The sequence below is a fragment of the Bufo bufo genome, chromosome 1 (assembly GCF_905171765.1).
Source record: "Bufo bufo chromosome 1, aBufBuf1.1, whole genome shotgun sequence".
Lineage (NCBI taxonomy): Eukaryota > Metazoa > Chordata > Amphibia > Anura > Bufonidae > Bufo > Bufo bufo.
The window spans coordinates 443,632,490-443,651,712 of record NC_053389.1 but is presented as its reverse complement, the minus strand read 5'-3'; the positions used below and the strand labels follow the sequence as shown (position 1 = coordinate 443,651,712).

The 19,223-nt window shown below is 42.8% G+C and overlaps 1 protein-coding gene across 1 annotated transcript in view; it reads right to left on the bottom strand.

Annotated features, from left to right (window-relative positions):
* STAB2 (stabilin 2) overlaps positions 1–19,223 on the bottom strand; it is a 175,307-nt gene that overhangs the window by 118,841 nt on the left and 37,243 nt on the right. Inside the window, exons 4-7 of the mRNA XM_040407847.1 lie at positions 13,687–13,772; positions 10,470–10,539; positions 6,399–6,494; positions 5,474–5,593 (exon numbers count right to left, since the gene is read on the bottom strand). Of these exons, the coding sequence (XP_040263781.1) occupies positions 5,474–5,593; positions 6,399–6,494; positions 10,470–10,539; positions 13,687–13,772 (372 nt within the window). The remainder of the gene's footprint in view (positions 1–5,473; positions 5,594–6,398; positions 6,495–10,469; positions 10,540–13,686; positions 13,773–19,223) is intronic.

Below are 19,223 nucleotides of genomic sequence, written 5' to 3'. Positions count from 1 at the left end.
GGGGGCGCACTGGCCACCAATGATATTCAAACTGGGGAGGGGGGGGGGGGGTCTGCCCCCTGCTGCCTGGCAGCCCTGATCTCTTACAGGGGGATATGATAGTACAATTAACCCCTTCAGGTGCGGCACCTGAGGGGTTAATTGTGCTGATCACGGCCCCCTGTAAGAGATCGGATGCTGCTAGGCAGCAGGGGGCAGTCATGTACACAGTTTGTAGTATATTCTAACTAGAAGAGTCCCCATCACCATGGGAACGCCTCTGTGTTAGAATATACTGTCGGAAATGAGGTTTCACGATCTAACTCATATCCGACAGTATATTCTAACATAGAGGCGTTCCCATGGTGATGGGGACGCTTCAAGTTAAAATATACCATCGGATTGGAGAAAACTCCTATCCGATGGTATAAAAGGGACTCCAGACTTTACATTGAAAGTCAATAGGGACGGATCCGTTTGAAATGGCACCATATTGTGTCAACGTCAAACGGATCCGTCCCCATTGACTTGCATTGTAGTTCAGGACGGATCCGTTTGGCTCCGCACGGCCAGGCGGACACCAAAACGACTTTTTTTTCATGTCCGAGGATCCTCCAAAAATCAAGGAAGACCCACGGACGAAAAAACGGTCACGGATCACGGAAAAACGGGACCCCGTTTTGCGGACCGTGAAAATATACTGTCGTGTGCAATAAGCCTTAACTGCATAACATTACTGACCTGGAAGTGGTTTCCAGGATTTCTTTTTCCCATCAGGGGTTTCCGTGGCAGGATTGAGTTGAGATTTATCTTGAAGGTTCCTGAGTGTTTTTTTCCTGCACACTATCTAGGTATGTTTCAGAGTGTGTCCCTGTGAGAAGTGCTGGTTCGGCTGTTACAAGCACTGTTATTGCCTTCAGGTTTGCAGCAGTGTCTCCATCTCAGGAGCCATTTTGGAGTAGAAATATACAGGTGCAGCTGAGCTAAACTTGATGGGTAACATGTTAACTTAAAAATGGCACAAGAGCTTAACTAACTCTTCAATGTATTTCAATAGTTTGTCAAACTGGTATGAAATAACTCTGTGCCATGTGTTATCAGAGATCTTTTTAGCTCAGCTACATCTGTGGCTCTGCACAGTGTGGGATATTACTGCAGCAGCGGAATCACAGCAGCTCTAAGGATCCTGGGTCTTGGAATGGCTCATATGTAGCTTTTATGTATGTGTGAGCAAATTATTATGTTCCAATTACAGAACTCTGCAAAGAATCCCATAAAGCCATAAATGTTAGTATGTGCACCAACTGTGGACAATGTAGGAGATGTCTGCACCATTGCCTCCCAGCTCAAGGTCTCCAGTGCAGAGATTGTGGAATGGTTTACTTCTCAGCCGTCAGAAGCTTTCACTCTCTGGTCCTTTCTGCTCATGCATTATATCTAAGACCTCGCTTATCTATAACTCCTTTACCTTATCTCCTGCCTCATCTCACCTGGATGTGGACTCTGTCTCTGTGATCAGGGGGATTTGCAAGATCTTTGTTTCATGATGGCGTACCTTAATTATTAAAAGCTGTGCTAGCTCACCTTGAAATGGTTCCACCCAGAAAGGGAAAAGCCCAAAACGGAGGGAAATAAAAAAAAAAAAAAAAAAAGTACGGCCGGAGTGTGGTTCCAGCCAGACAGGTAAAATTATGTGGTAGCTAGATTACAGCCGTGTCTTACAGATCCTGAAGTCTCAGCTCAGCGGTGTAACCCCCATAAGGTAATATTCCAGTGGCCGGTCTGTCTGGGAAGACTTTTTTCTGCCTGTCAGGTTATCTCTATGGTCAGAAAGATTGTTTCCTTCTGAAACATAGTAATTCCTTGTCTATGGCAGAGAGCAAAGCTTCTTTGGCTTTAGTTTCCTAGTGTCATAGGGATTGCTTCCCCATGAAGTCTCGCTTAGTCACTAAGATTGGGGGTCCATTCATAGAACCATATCCGATTTTGCGGACCACAAGTTGCGGACCCATAGGACACGGATCCGCCGTGTGCATTCTGCATTTGCGCTTCAGCACTTCCTGCTCTATATGGTAATGCCCATTCTTGTCCGCAATATGGAAAAGGGTGGGACATTTTCTATCTCTTTCGGGGCCGTGAAAGGGATGTGTGGATGTGGACGGCATACTGTGTCCTGTCTGCGTCTCAGTCCCATTGCAATAATGGGTCCGCATGGGATCTGCAAATTGCGGGACATGTCGGAATGATTTTTTTTTCCATGTGAATGGGCCCTGAATGTCCCTCTCAGTTCATGTGATCCCCATAGACACTCTGTGCAGAGGGACATTTTGTTAGCGCCATTTTTTCCCTCACCAAATTAATTCCATTTAGAATCAATCGTTGTTAGAGAGGGTTCTCCTTTCCACAATATACCTCCTAGGTCTTGTTTCATTCTTGTCATTTTCATTCCATAGATCACCTAAGAGGGGTTCAGAAGGGGCAGAGTAGAAAGAGTAAGTTCTAAGTGTTCAGGCTCTCCACCACTAGAAAGTAGAAATTTGGAACAGGGAAACATCAAATTTAGGGCACCAGGCTTCCGGTGGGATTACAGAACCTTTTCTCAAATTGGGCAAAGATTACGTCAGACTCCTGGATAGAACCTTGTACCCAGGTCACTCCCTCAGGTTCAAGAAGTTGCCGTCCAAGGCAAAATGGTCAACCCTTCACAAAGCCTCATATGGTGGTTGTTTCAGGACTTCACAGGAAAATCTTGACCTCTTTCCCAGGACATTTCTGGGGTCTTTTCAAGAGTGTATGCAGTGCCAAAGCCACAGGTAAGATGGAGGTTAGATCTGACATGTTTAAATAAATACCTTTTCAAAACAATTTCATGATGTAACATTCACCAGCAGGATGATTTTATAGCCTAGATCTCATATATACTTATATGAACGTTACTGCCAACCCATCGCAAGTTCTCAGGTTGGCCATCACTCACCAGGGTATCTCTTCTTCAATTCACTGTCCTTTGGTTTCATCACCTGGTGTTTTTACTAACTCAGCCCGTAGCTTCCAGTTAGACTCCAGAAACTGGTTGATTAAGCTCTCACAGGAGCGGATCCAGAAATCAAGGTGGATGTGAGTTTTAAGGTCCATCACCAAGTGCTAGTGGAGTAACTAGAAATAACTGGGCCCCACAGCAAATATTTGAACAGGGCTTCCCCAGCATCTTCTGTGCAAGCCCCTCCTCCTCCCGTGCAACCGCTGCTCGCTATCAGATCAGGCCAGCCAGCCGCTCTGTCTACAAATATATACTTTCCTGACCTCTTAGATAGAAGCTGTAACATGGGCATTAGTGTACATTGCAAACCAGCATTGTTTCAGGAAGAAACCAATGTTTATCAAGTCTGGTTCGTCTTGTGGGGATAAAGCCAGAAACTTGGGAAGACCTGTATTGATCGCTTCGTCCAAGAAATACTGAACAAAGTAGATTTTTCTGGCCATTCCGATAGCTCTGGTCGGGAAGTACACTTCCACATTCTTTGAGTTCAGGGGAGGCGGTCTCCTCAAGAGATGTATCTGTGATCCAATATCAGAGACCTGGGAGCAATATATCTAGCTCTTCATTTAGGGAAGGCTCAAGAATCAGTCAGTGGGGGAGCAAACACATAATCTCCACTATATGCTATATCAACAATTGGCACAGCACTCGCTCTGATCCATGGTACAGTCAATGCAGTAAAATTTTGACTTGGGCAGTGGAATGTCAAACCGTAGACAGCCATCCACATTCAAGGTATTCTGAATATTCAGACAGATCTGTTAAGTAGGTCACAGTTGAAGTCTCAGAGACTGTATTTTTAACGGATTGTGTGCAGATGGGGTACCCCATCTAGATGCTAAGGGGAAAACCTCCTATACAAAGCTCAAGAAGTTCTGCTCCCTGAATGCAGCGGATCCACCAGAAAGAATAGATGGCATGTCTTTCAGTTGGGAAGAAATTTTTCATCAAAATTTCCTCCATTTCCTCTCATATCTGAGTGCTCAGGAAAATAAGACAAGAGTCTCGGCCATAGCCATAGTGCTCATCTGACCAAGAGGGCATGATCCCTCACTGGTTACAACTTTCCAGAGAAAATTATTGGATTCTGGCCTACAGAGTCCACCAGAGATGTTTCAGCTTATAGCCTGGAATCTGACGGTTCAGAACTGGAGAAGGGCTTGTAAGATGTGGTGGAGGAATCTTTACAGAACCCTGATCGGTCTGAAGTCTTAAATTATTTTTTTTACAGGAAGGTTTACAGTTTGGGTTAAAATCCAACACTGTAAGAGTGCATTTCACGACCCCCCACTGCTTGCATAGATGGAGCTTTCGTGCATTCATTAAAAATTTTTTTACATTCTTTTACAAAAATACTTTATTCTATTTAATTTATTCAGTTAAGCCTCCTATTCCAGCCTGGGATTGGGCTGTTTCTTCTCAAGAACCTGGTAAAAATCTCTATTTCAGCCTCTTACAGAAGCATCAGTAAGGTTGGTATCTTGGAAGGTTTTATTTCTGGTGGCATGTGCATCAGTCAAGAAGGTGTCAGACTTTGCAAAGACCATATCTGAAAGTACATCAAGAAGACTCGATTTTAAGGTTGATGCCCTATATCCTACCAAAGCTCTCATCTGACATGAATGTAAGTTAAGAAATTCATCTGTCAGAATCCTCAGTCAGCTGAACAAGACAAGCTTCATCTAATCATTGGAGAACCAGGGTCCTTCAGGTCCGCTGACAAGCTGTTTATATAGAGTAGTATAAAAGCCAGCAAGCTACACTGTTTGGATTAAGAATACTATTAAAGTCTGCTTCTAAATTCTGATTACTCCAGTTACCAGGTGGACTTACAGCACACTCAACTCAGTCCACTTAGTTGCTTGGGCAGAGGAAAGGGAGAAAAAACAAAACAAAACATTGGATCAATTATGCAGAGCCTCTACATGGTCTTCTCCATGCATCTTTATTAAACAATATAAGTTGGATGCATCTGGTGCTTGCGATTCAGCCTTTGACAGACAAGTGATTATTAAGGCTGCGATTTTGACCCCCCCCTTGTTTAATATGGCTTTTCAGATCCCTTTATGTTGTGCTGCCTGTAGGACGATAAGGAAAGTCTAAATTTGCTTACCGAAATTTCTTTCCTCGAGTCCAAAGGCAGCATAAATATACTTCCCTGAAAAAGACATTGCTTGGGAAAAACACATCTACCTGGTGGGTGTGCACTCCTTTATAGGGGGTTAATTAGCCTGATTTACTAATGATTTATCTTCTGTCCTAGACGGGAGGAGCAAGACATTAACCCTTTGTGTTGTGCTGCCTTTGGACTCAAGGAAAGATAAAGTTCGGTAAGCAAATTTAGACTATCTACTGTATCTATAATCTCAAATCTCTCTCTGCCATATCTGTCTCATATCTATCTATCAATATTTACAAACAAATGATAGAGTGAATTACTGTAACAAGTCTTACGTTCACACTGTGTGCCTTTCTGTTCATAGTCTGGTAAGCATTTACACTCCATTGCTCCTGTGCTTGATCTCACACATCGCATATTTTCTTTGCAGTTTAATGCCACACATTCTGGTAAAGCTAAAATCATATAATAAATATATTAGGATTATTTACAGATACTAACACCTTATACAGAGCATTTGTCATTTATACACCTTAAAGGGGTATTCCAATGCAAAAAATTGTTCCCATGGGCTGCACATGCTTTAGAAAAACTTCTACTCATCTGATCAATTTTATTATTATTATTATTATTATTATTATTATTATTATTATTATTAATTATTAAAGCGCCATTCATTCCATAGCGCTGTACATATGATAAGGGGTGCACATACATAATACAGACAAGTGCACTAAGCAGGAACAAGACTAGTTACAGACTGGTACAGAAGGAGAGAGGGCCCTGCCCGTGAGGGCTTACAATCTACATGATCCTCCACTACTGCTGTTCCAATGGCGCTGGAGTCCCTGCTAAGCTCCACTTCCTGCTCCTGTCTAGACACCACAGGAAATGGCTGGGATTGCCACTCATCCAATCACTGGCAGAGGCGGATCATCATTGCAGCCAATGATTGGCTGAGTGGCATTCCCAGCGAATTTCTGCCATCTGTTGAGATGTATGCAGGAAAAGGAGCACAGCGTGGACCCCAGTGCTGTCAGTGATGTGAGTATAAGTTCTGTTATTTTTTTACAGCATGTGCAGCCTGTGAGAACATTTATTTTGTACTGGAATATCCTTTAATTTGAATATGAAAATAAATCTTTGTTTTATCACATATGAAAAGCAAGAACGTCAATATTACAAGCAGAAGACAATGTATCCCGCTGCATTGTAAATGCCAGCCCTTCCCTATCCAATGCCCCATGCTGCAATACTTACGTTGATCACATCTAGGACCACCATAGCTAGAAAGGCATATGCATTTACCATCTCCATCAATCCCACTGTTGCATACCCCATGTACACAAGAACAGGCTGTGGAGACATAATAATAATGCATTATAAAGAGTACACAAAACTGCCTCCAGCAACTTCAACATATCCGTAAAGTCATATTGCAATCTGATTTATGCATTGAATACCCTGGGTGTGTGTGTGTGTGTATAATATATAAAATATGCATCAATGTTCTATAGAAAAGTCACAAATTGTGGTGTAAGGCCAATTTCACACTAGCATTTAAGTTTTCCGGTATTGAGATCTGTCATAGAGGCTCATTCCTGGGAAAAAAACGCTTCAGCTTTGTCCCTATTCATTATCAATGGGGACAAAACTGAACAGAACGGAATGCTCCAAAATGCATTCCGTTCTGTTTAGTTGTGTTCCCATACCGGAGGGCAAACCGCAACATGTTTTCTTTCCGTCCTGGGATGCAGAGCAAAACTGATCCGGCATGACCCCCAATGCAAGTCAATGGGGACGGATCCGTTTTCTCTGCCACAATAGAAAACGGATCCATCCCCCATTGACTTTCAATGGAGTCCATGATGGATCCGTCTTGGCAATGTTAAAGATAATACAACCGGATCTGTTCATAACGGATGTAGATGGTTGTATTATCAGTAACGGAAACGTTTTTGCTGAACCCTGCCGGATCCAGTAAAGCCGCTAGTGTGAAAGTAGCCTTAATCCTGTTTAGTCTTAGTAACTATTATTTCTGTTATTCCTTTTTGAAGTTATGAATGAATTGCCAGCAATAAACGTCCATCTAGGTGTAACCTATTGCAGACTGCTGGGAGCTCATTTATAATCTTCTAGTAGGAATAACAGAAGAATGACTCAAACAGAGTCAAAAATAGATGCTCCAGACTTGTTATTACATCGGGAATGCAATTAGTTACTAAAACAGACATGTAATGAAGGTCACAGGTCCTCTGTAAAAGGAGTTTCTTTAATAAATTAGGGAATTGCATTATGAGTAATATGTCTGTTACCAAAATTTCTACTGCAATCAGGAATCTGGGAAAAGGTATATGATATGAAAATAATGTAAAGGTGACCTTCCTTATCCAGTGAAAAGCTGATGGATAGTGCAGTTAGACTGGTATGAGTGCTGCTTAAATGATGGAGGGAGACAATCCTTAATATTGCCTGGGTGATCATGCAGTATTATGTATTGCAGCAGGTAGTGATCTAGGGTGCAGTACCCACCACTTGACCACTTAATGAAATATTGACCAATCCTTGCTGACCCAGGTACAGTGGGGGAAATAATTATTTGACCCCTCACTGATTTTGTAAGTTTGTCCAATGACAAAGAAATGAAAAGTCTCAGAACAGTATCATTTCAATGGTAGGTTTATTGTAACAGTGGCAGATAGCACATCAAAAGGAAAATCGAAAAAATAACTTTAAATAAAAGATAGCAACTGATTTGCATTTCATTGAGTGAAATAAGTATTTGAACCCTCTAACAAAAAAAGACTTAATACTTGGTGGAAAAACCCTTGTTTGCAAGCACAGAGGTCAAACGTTTCTTGTAATTGATGACCAAGTTTGCGCACATTTTAGGAGGAATGTTGGTCCACTCCTCTTTGCAGATCATCTCTAAATCCCTAAGGTTTCGAGGCTGTCTCTGTGCAACTCTGAGCTTGAGCTCCCTCCATAGGTTTTCGATTGGATTAAGGTCCGGAGACTGACTAGGCCACTCCATGACCTTAATGTGCTTCTTCTTGAGCCACTCCTTTGTTGCCTTTGCTGTATGTTTTGGGTCATTGTCGTGCTGGAACACCCATCCACGACCCATTTTCAGTTTCCTGGCAGAGGGAAGGAGGTTGTCGCTCAGGATTTCACGATACATGGCTCCGTCCATTTTCCCGTTTATGCGAATAAGTTGTCCTGTGCCCTTAGCAGAAAAACACCCCCAAAGCAAAATGTTTCCACCCCCATGCTTGACGGTGGGGACGGTGTTTTGGGGGTCATAGGCAGCATTTTTCTTCCTCCAAACACAGCGAGTTGAGTTAATGCCAAAGAGCTCTATTTTGGTCTCATCAGACCACAGCACCTTCTCCCAGTCACTCTCTGAATCATTCAGGTGTTCATTGGCAAACTTCAGACGGGCCTGCACATGTGCCTTCCTGAGCAGGGGGACCTTGCGAGCCCTGCAGGATTTTAATCCATTGCGGTGTAATGTGTTTCCAATGGTTTTCTTGGTGACTGTGGTCCCTGCTAATTTGAGGTCATTAACTAACTCCTCCTGTGTAGTTCTAGGATGCTTTTTCACCTTTCTCAGAACCATTGACACCCCACGAGGTGAGATCTTGCGTGGAGCCCCAGAGCGAGGTCGATTGATGGTCATTTTGTGCTCCTTCCATTTTCGAACAATCGCACCAACAGTTGTCACCTTCTCTCCCAGCTTCTTGCTAATGGTTTTGTAGCCCATTCCAGCCTTGTGCAGGTCTACAATTTTGTCTCTGACATCCTTGGACAGCTCTTTGGTCTTTCCCATGTTGGAGAGTTTGGAGTCTGCTTGATTGATTGATTCTGTGGACAGGTGTCTTTTATACAGGTGACTAGTTAAGACAGGTGTCCTTAATGAGGGTGACTAATTGAGTAGAAGTGTCTAACCACTCTGTGGGAGCCAGAACTCTTAATGGTTGGTAGGGGTTCAAATACTTATTTCACTCAATGAAATGCAAATCAGTTGCTATCTTTTATTTAAAGTTTTTTTTTCGATTTTCCTTTTGATGTGCTATCTGCCACTGTTACAATAAACCTACCATTGAAATGATACTGTTCTGAGACTTTTCATTTCTTTGTCATTGGACAAACTTACAAAATCAGTGAGGGGTCAAATAATTATTTCCCCCACTGTATGTCGTGAGGTGAGCCAGTGAAAATATATGAAGATCCTGTAGTCCTACTTGGATAGTCAGCGGTTATCCTTAGTGAGTGATCCATCAGTTCTATGTCAATACCTGATAGTGGAAGCTGTCCATGGATTACTACTAAATAGTATGCTACATGGATGACCACTGAATCAAGAATAAGCATTGATCCTTGGTATTAGCAGGAATAAAGGGGTTATCCCATGAATAAAGTAAAAAAAAAATGAAAATCAGACATCATATAGTACATGATAATCTCTTTCTAACAAAGCTAGAACTAGCCCTGTACCTCACATGGATCCAGGGATCTCCTCATTCATTGTTCTGCTAGATTTATATCAAGTTGGAAGCTCAAGGGGGTAAATTATTAATTACATACAATTACAAAACTATTCAGATCCAGTTGCTGGTTTGAAAACTATAGTTAATTTTTAGTGGGACAACCTCTTTAACAACTAGGCTTCTGGATCTCCAGGAACAGGTCACCAGGAATGGGATAGCAGATCATTGACACTTTCTGTATTGGTCACAGGAAGCTAAGGTATTGCTAAGTACTGGGCACTGCATCCACAGGGGCATAATATATAAATGAATATCCAGGGACAATTAGAGTGCAGTGCAGAGATGGCAGTCAGCCCCATACCCCGGCGCCTGAGAAAACCCAGTGGTACCATTGCCACACATAGGTGGAGGTCCTACTACAGATTTTACAATGGGGCTCAGGAGATTCAAGGTAGCCTTTGCCCTTGGAGAGTACAACCAAAGAAATACTAGTTTCATCCATTCCTAGAGGAACATTATGACATTTTCAGCAAAAATTTAAGCTGATTTCCCTTTTTTGTGAAAACACTGGACATAGAAAGTAGTGTAAGCTCTTGTCACTGACTATATCTGATTATCTGCTGCCACCTGGTGGTAGTATGATGTGATTACAATTATAAATTACTGTATGTAAACATGACAGTTCACGATTGGACAATCCTAATAATTAATGTTGTTAATAATGTCCTATTTGGCATGGTTTTAATTATGTAAAACTGTTTGGGGAACTATTCAAAGATTAGGGTTGTATATGTAACCTTATTATTTAAGTGTACCAGTAATGACCTGATATTTAACATACCAGCGCGACAGTCAGCACCATACTTGTTGTTATCAGCACATTTTTCACAGGCTGTTCCACCGAATTCTTCCTGTATAAAGACTAGACATAGTCAGTAGAAGTTCACAACAAATTCACATCTACAGAGTCCAAGCTTGGCACTTAGTGGCCATGTATCATAAAACTGAAGATTTTAAATTGATCAAAACCGATTTAATGGAAAACTGGCTTAGTTGCCCATAGCAACCAGAAAATGAAAGGTGGAATCTGATTGGTTGCTAGATACATGGATCATAATAGGACCTGCTCTGAGTATTTTAGCATGGAACCTCGGTCCATGCAGGATATATAGTGGTCAAGTGCACCACTTGTTGCTATGGGTCCATGTGTTTTCCATATGCAGTTTGTTGTACACAGACGTAATTACATTCATCTGAATAAGGGTTTCTAATGAGGTAAATAATAAAGGTTAAAGTTTTAACATATAGATAGGACCCCTAAAAGGAGTTTTTTGGTCAGATGACCGTGGTTTGACTAATGAGGTAGACCCTCCTCTGTTGAAAGGGTTAGAAGCTGCATCAAGTGTGGTCCTCAGTATCAGAGGACTGCTTGAGGTCAGTGACATGAAGTAATGTCAATGGGTAACGTGTTTAATTTTTTCCTGAAGTAGGGCTGCAAGGAATTTTACCATTTTCATGGCTGTTTACAAAAATGGCTGATTTTGAAACTTCAGTGTGAAAAGATTATTTGATCAAATGACTGAAGAATGGATTGTAGGCTGAGGCTTCTCTGCGATGTTTGGTGGCATGGCAAATGACACTAATTGGAGTATTTATTATTCCCCCCCATGCCAGTTTTCTGGTGTAAAACAAAAAAAAATAATGTAAACCCTGTGCTTGTGCCTAAATCTAGGCGTACAGTTGCAAGAAAAAGTATGTGAACCCTTTGGAATTATATGGATTTCTGCACAAATTGGTCATAAAATGTGATCTGATCTTCATCTAAGTCACAACAATAGACAATCACAGTCTGCTTAAACTAATAACACACAAAGAATTAAATGTTACCATGTTTTTATTGAACACACCATGTAAACATTCACAGTGCAGGTGGAAAAAGTATGTGAACCCTTGGATTTAATAACTGGTTGAACCTCCTTTGGCAGCAATAACTTCAACCAAACGTTTCCTGTAGTTGCAGATCAGACGTGCACAATGGTCAGGAGTAATTCTTGACCATTCCTCTTTACAGAACTGTTTCAGTTCAGCAATATTCTTGGGATGTCTGGTGTGAATCGCTTTCTTGAGGTCATGCCACAGCATCTTAATCGGGTTGAGGTCAGGACTCTGACTGGGCCACTCCAGAAGGTGTATTTTCTTCTGTTTAAGCCATTCTGTTGTTGATTTACTTCTATGCTTTGGGTCGTTGTCCTGTTGCAACACCCATCTTCTGTTGAGCTTCAGCTGGTGGACAGATGGCCTTAAGTTCTCCTGCAAAATGTCTTGATAAACTTGGGAATTCATTTTTCCTTCGATGATAGCAATCCGTCCAGGCCCTGATGCAGCAAAGCAGCCCCAAACCATGATGCCCCCACCACCATACTTCACAGTTGGGATGAGGTTTCGATGTTGGTGTGCTGTGCCTCTTTTTCTCCACACATAGTGTTGTGTGTTTCTTCCAAACAACTCAACTTTGGTTTCATCTGTCCACAGAATATTTTGCCAGTACTGCTTTGGAACATCCAGGTGCTCTTGTGCAAACTGTAAACGTGCAGCAATGTTTATTTGGACAGCAGTGGCTTCCTCTGTGGTATCCTTCCAGGAAATCCATTCTTGTTTAGTGTTTTACGTATCGTAGATTCGCTAACAGGGATGTTAGCATATGCCAGAGACTTTTGTAAGTCTTTAGCTGACACTCTAGGATTCTTCTTAACCTTATTGAGCAGTCTGCGCTGTGCTCTTGCAGTCATCTTTACAGGACGGCCACTCCTAGGGAGAGTAGCAGCAGTGCTGAACTTTCTCCATTTATAGAAAATTTGTCTTACCTCGGACTGATGAACAGCAAGGCTTTTGGAGATACTTTTATAACCCTTTCCAGCTTTATGCAAGTCAACAATTCTTAATTGTAGGTCTTCTGAGAGCTCTTTTGTGCGAGGCATCATTCACATTAGGCAATGCTTCTTGTAATGCTTCTTGTGAAAAGAAAACCCAGAACTGGTGTGTGTTTTTTATAGGGCAGGGCAGCTGTAACCAACACCTCCAATCTCATCTCATTGATTGGAGTCCAGTTGGCTTATACCTCACTCCAATTAGCTCCTGGAGATATCATTAGTCTAGGGGTTCACATACTTTTTCCACCTGCACTGTGAATGTTTAGATGGTGTGTTCAATAAAAACATGGTAACATTTAATTCTTTGTGTGTTATTAGTTTAAGCAGACTGTGATTGTCTATTGTTGTGACTTAGATGAAGATCAGATCACATTTTATGACCAATTTGTGCAGAAATCCATATCATTCCAAAGGGTTCACATACTTTTTCTTGCAACTGTATTTCAACACAGCTGTGAGTGTGGTGAGGGCTGGGAGTGGTGCCAGCAGGTCCCACATATTTATCTTTTTTATGCCAGCTATTGGGTGTAAAAGAAGACTAAAATGTACTGCAGTTCTGAGCTGCCGACGATTACAGTCTAGCTGCATGCACACAGCACAGCGGATATCAGAATGTCCCCTGCTGATCTAGGCAACTTGCAACTATAGCAACAATTCTGACTCTTTTAGCCCTAAACTGATGTAAAATGTGAATTGTCAAAAATGAGAAGGATATTCTTTTGGCATTAGTCTGTATCCTACTGAAATTAAAGCCAAAGACTTTAACTCCAATAAAACCTTCAATTATTTATACTGGGGGCACTGTGGGTGTGTATAATGTATACTGAGGGCACTACAGGGGTTGGGATGTTCAAAAACAAACAAAAAACAAAGACTGATCCGTTTTTCATGGCCGGTTTTAATGGTCATGAAAAACTGATGCAAACGGCCATTAAAAACAGACAGCAGGCCAGAAAATGGATGCACATTTGAATGCAAAATTGGCATGTAAAACTGACAGTGTGCCCTTTTTTTATTGGCCGTTAACCCCCCCCCCTTTTGTGTGAATGTAGCCATAGTTTGACTGACTATAAAGCAAATACTTGGTTATATAGCACAGCAACTTTGTAAATATCACACAGAGCATACCTGACAAGAGCAGACTCCATTACCCTCCAACCCGTCAGAGCATGTTCCTCGGTTACTACAAGGGGGTGATGCTCCACCTGGACATTCTGTGAATAAATTACATTAACTTGCTTAAAACTAAATAATACAAATCAAATTAAGTACAGCCATATTCAGGTATAAGGATGTGTGTATTTTATAGGGTTTTTCCAATATTGAATAATAAAATATAGAAAGATATCCACGTCTGTATGGAAGTTCACTACATGATGCCACCATTGCTCAGAAGTATTTTTTATTTTAATTATCTTGTACAGCACCTTTGTTTTGATGCTGCCTGGGCTTGCTGTAAGTGGCAGTACCAATATTAAACTACAGTTTCCATGATTTCTTCCCTCACTGACACCATCTCTGTTTATAGCTAAGGCTACTTTCACACTAGCGTTTTGCTGGATCTGGCAGGGTTCAGAAACGCTTCCGTTACTGATAATACAGCTGTCAGCATTTGCAGTTTGCTCTCCGGTATGGGAACGGAATGGAATGCATTTTGGAGCATTCTGTTCAGTTACGTTTTGTCCCTATTGATAATGAATGGGGACAAAACTGAAGCGTTTTTTCTGGTATTGAGACCTTATGACGGATCTTAATACCGTAAAATAGAAACACTAGTTTGAAAGTGGCCTAACAGATGGAAAAGTTGTTCACTGCATTGTCCTCTTACAATAGAGCAGCTTGATCTGTGTGACGCAAAGCTGAATGGAACAAAGTACGGAGAAATTCTTAATGAAAACCTGATCCAGAGTGCTCTGGCTAGTCTCATGTTTACTGATGAAGGTATAAAAAAATATTTGCATGCATCGAAAAAATACTAGTGTTCTATTTGTTAAAGAAGACACTGAGTGACATCATTTGCTCTTCTTTGAAATGATTTGAACTGAAGTCTAATTATAGAGATCTGCAAAGTATCTAAGGGTATGACCTCATAAAGTGGCTAGCCACATAAAGTCACACTCACCCACAGCAGTTAAATGGCAGCACAATTTTAATGGTTGTTATATGTTGCACTCCCCTTTATTGAACAAAAAAAGAGGAGGGTGCACTCACCTGGATAATGAAGGAAGCACGGAGCACGCTGGGAACAAAGTGTGAAAGTAACATCTAAAGAAACAGAAATCCAGCTTCCAGTACGAAAAGGTGGCAGCATTTATTTAAGATAGTGCATTAAAAAACCAAACAGGGTATTCATGTCTACGCCTTAAGGATCGTGAAGTGCTGATCCTTACTCATGACAGCTTTTGGTTTTTTAATGCACTATCTTCAATAAAAGCTGCCACCTTTTCGTACTGGAAGCTGGATTTCTGTTTCTTAGGATGTTACTTCCCTATATTGCTCCAAGGGAGAAACAGTAGTCTGAGATCATAGCGACATTATTGCTACCTGAATACTAATATGTAGGTAGTGGATGTTTTGTCACCATGACTGTGACTGGTCTTTTTTTTACTGGTTAACCACCTCCCGTCCGCACATTGACTATAAACGTCCGGGAGGTGGTTCTCTATTTCTGAATGGACGTTCCAGAATGTCCATTCAGAAACTGCAGCTGCAAGCTAATCGTGCAGCTGCTGATCGGGTTGCCCGCTGTCAGTGACAGCAGGGCAACCCAGAGAGAAGGCAGGGACAGTGCCCAGGTGTCCCTGCCTTCTGGATCACTGCATACACAGCGCTCACCGAGCTATGCGCTTCCTGTTCCGGCCCGGCGGTCATGTGACCGCCGGGATCGGAGAGTGCAGGAGCTGTGTGAGGACTTTCACAGACCTCGGTCAGCCCTGCACTGAGGCTGTACAGCGCTGTATTGCACTGTACAGCCTCTCTGGGGGGTGTATTTCTCCTGTAACTGGGGCTACTATGTCAGCCCCAGTTACAGGAGAAATCAGTGAAAAGAAAAAGTAAAGTAAATGTCCCCCAGAGGACTTGTATGACCTTATGGGGGACGAAAAGTGTAAAATAAAAAATAAAGTGTTAAAAATAAAATGAAAAAAAAAGGTTTCACAAAAAATTGTTAAAAATAGAAAAAATAAAATAAAATAGACATATTTGGTATTGCTGCGTCCGTGACGGTCGGCTCTATAAATATATCACATAATCGACCCAGTCCGATAAACACCATAAAAAAATGTAAATAAATAACTGTCAAAAAAAGCCATTTTTGTCACCTTACATCACAAAAAGTGCAACACCAAGCGATCAAAAAGGCGTATATCCCACAAAATGGTACCAATAAAACCGTCACCTCATCCCGCAAAAAATGAGCCCCTACATAAGAAAATCTCAAAAAAAAACAAACACATTAAAACATAATTTTTTTGTTTAAAAAATGCTATTATTGTGTAAAAATTAAATAAGATGTATGCATATTAGCTTTCGCCACGTCCGTAACAATGTGCTCTATAAAAATGTCACTTGACCGAACCCCTCAGGTGAACGCTGTAAAAATAAATAAATAACAACTGTGCTAAAACAACCAATTTTTTGGTCACCTTACCCCATAAAGTGTTATAATGAACGAACAAAAAATCCCAAAAATAGTACCAATAAAACTGGCACCTTATCCCCTAGTTTCCAAAATGGGATCACTTCTTGGGAGTTTCTACTGTAAGGGTGCATCAGGGGGGCTTCAAATGGGACATGGCATCTAAAAACCATGTGGAGTTCCTTTTCTTCTGCGCCCTGCCGTGTGCCCATACAGCAGTTTATGACCACATTTGGGGTGTTTCTGTAAACCGCAGAATCTGGGTAATAAATATTGAGTTTTGTTTGGCTGTTAACCATCGATGTGTTAAAGAAAAAATTGGATTAAAATGGAAAATCTGGGGGGGCGTGGTCTGGCTGCCTAGGCGGATGGGTGTGTAGAGCCTGAGCTCCTGCTCCAGCACCGTCTAAAGCGACAAAAAGCGGACTTCTCATCTAACACTGAGACCCAACTATACTTCCTAGCAGGGAGAAACATCCCCAGACATGACGGGGCGAAGAAAGAAGGTGGCCAAGCAGCCTAAACTCACGAAGTTTTACTTTTTTAGAGACGCCGGAGAAATCCAAGATGGCGCCGGAAATGACACAGGCCCTCCCGGTAAGCGCGCAGTGACTACAGACGCGCCGCTGACTTCCCCTGCACCGAGCCTGCGGAGATCACTTTCAGACTCGGCGCTTCATACCCAGCTGGGTCTGGGAGACGGAGAAACGGAAGTAGGCGGGGGTCCAGACGAAGCCGCAAATCTGACCGAAGCATATGGCCAGGGGGGCAGAGTCCACTCACCTGGCGGGACTTTGCGGGACCTCGCCTCGGGCCATCAGGACACTACAGGGTCACAGACCAGTTGGGGGACTGTCTCTACACCTCCGGGGGGGGGCCACTAAGCCTGTCCAGACAACCCCAAATGATGAGGGGGAAGCGGCGCTGCAAGCGTTACCAGTGTCTAATACTGCCCTCACAGACACTGCCATGAGGGACATGCTGATCCTACAGAGGCGCTCAATGTTATTGGACATAAAGTCCATAATAGCTCCGATACGCTCAGACATTGCTGATCTGGGGGCCCGGACGGACCATCTGGAAAATAAATTTGGGGACTTTGCGGCCTCGCATAATGCGTTGATTGACGCGCACGCTGATTTGGAAGCAGAGGTGGAGAGCATTAAAGCCAAAATGGCCGACCTGGAAGACAGAAGCAGGCGAAACAATATCAAGCTGAGAGGGATCCCAGAGTCGGTGTCCCCCAAGGATATCCCGGATTACGTGCGGTCTCTCCTGAAAGCGGTGTTACCGGACTGTCACGAGAGAGATCTGGAAATAGACAGGGCGCATCGTGTACCGCGCCCACGTCACCTGGATGAGTCGGTACCCCGAGATGTACTAGCTAGGGTGCATTTCTTCAAAATCAAAGAACAGCTGCTGGCATCTGCGAGGAAAAACGGAGGCCTTCCTGCGCCTTTCCACAAGGTGCTCATATATGCGGATCTGTCTGCGGCTACCCTGCGACTGAGAAGAGCCTTTTTACCAGTCACAGCGTCCCTTAGAAGCGCGGACATACCTTACAGGTGGGGTTTCCCGGTACGCCTGTTGATCCATCATGGGGGAGAGATCCATGCTGTTAAGGCTTTGGAAGAGGGGCTGAAGCTACTACAAAGATGGAACATCCCTGTCCACGCAGCTGAGGAAACTTCACACCAGGCCCCTGCTAAAGTCAGGAAAGACTGGTCGAGAGTTCGCTGAATACAGCCTCTTTCAGGGCGAGTGTACCTTGCCAATCAGGTGCTGTACGTCAGTACAGGTTTTTGTCATCCTTGCATGCCTTTTTGTCCTAGGTTGCAGACAGGACATTTGCCCTACACTTGGTAAGGAGTCTTATTAGGCTCTGTCTGTTTTATGTTGAGATGTTATTGCTGTCGTACCTCCTCTGTTTTGGGGGGCTGCAGATGTTGAGTATTAATGATTTGCCTGTATCCACAAGTGCTACCTTGGTCAGGAAGACGCGGACGTCCTCGCTGGGAGTCGTTCCGTGTCTGATTTCTACTTTATTACCTACTACTATGCAATTGCTGTTTATTCTGATATATAATGGTAATAACCTTTGCTAGTCTGAATGCCAATGGCTTAAACAGCCCTATGCGTAGGTCCCATCTGTGGAGGGAAGCTAAACTGTTGAAATGTGACATTTTGGGAATTCAGGAAACACACTTGATTCAAAGTGATGCGTTTAGGTTAAAGCACCCTCTGTTCCCCCACATATTTCAGTCACACTTTCATACGAAATCTAGGGGGGTCATGATAGCAGTTAAGAATACAGTTGCGTTTAAGCATATAGCGGACCATGCGGATACTATGGGGAGATATGTTATACTGATATGTACACTAAACAACGTGATGTTCACATTAGTAGCATTATATGCACCCAATAAGGGTCAACTACATTTCCTCCGCAAGGTTTTGAAGGTGGTTAGAAAAAGGCAACAGGGGAAACTGGTGGTTTGTGGGGACTTCAACGTAACCGCAGACCCTATGGTTGACACATCTTCGCCCACAACTAGGGCCACCCCCTCCCTAGCAGATACTTTCTGGAGAGAAGAACTTTATGACGTGTGGCGTATACACCATCCGTCCGCCAGGGACTACTCATTCCACTCGGGAGTTCACAATATGTACTCCAGACTGGACATGTTTCTGGTGGACAGAGCACTTCTCCCACACGCGCAAGCCTCCTCCCTAGAAAATATCAAATGGTCGGACCACGCGGCTATAACTCTGGAAGTCTCGGAAAAGGTTAATACCCCTCAAACATATATGTGGAGAAGTAGTCCATTCCTGTTAGCTGATCCCCAATATAGGTCCAAAATAGAGGCAGATGTGAAGGAGTTTTTCCAACTAAATGATTCCTCGCAAACAGACCCCGTAACTCTGTGGAACGCCCATAAGGCATTCGTTAGGGGCTCCTTTATACAGCAGGGGGCGATTAGGAAAAAACGCATGGAAGCCAAGATGACAGACATATTGGCCAGATTGC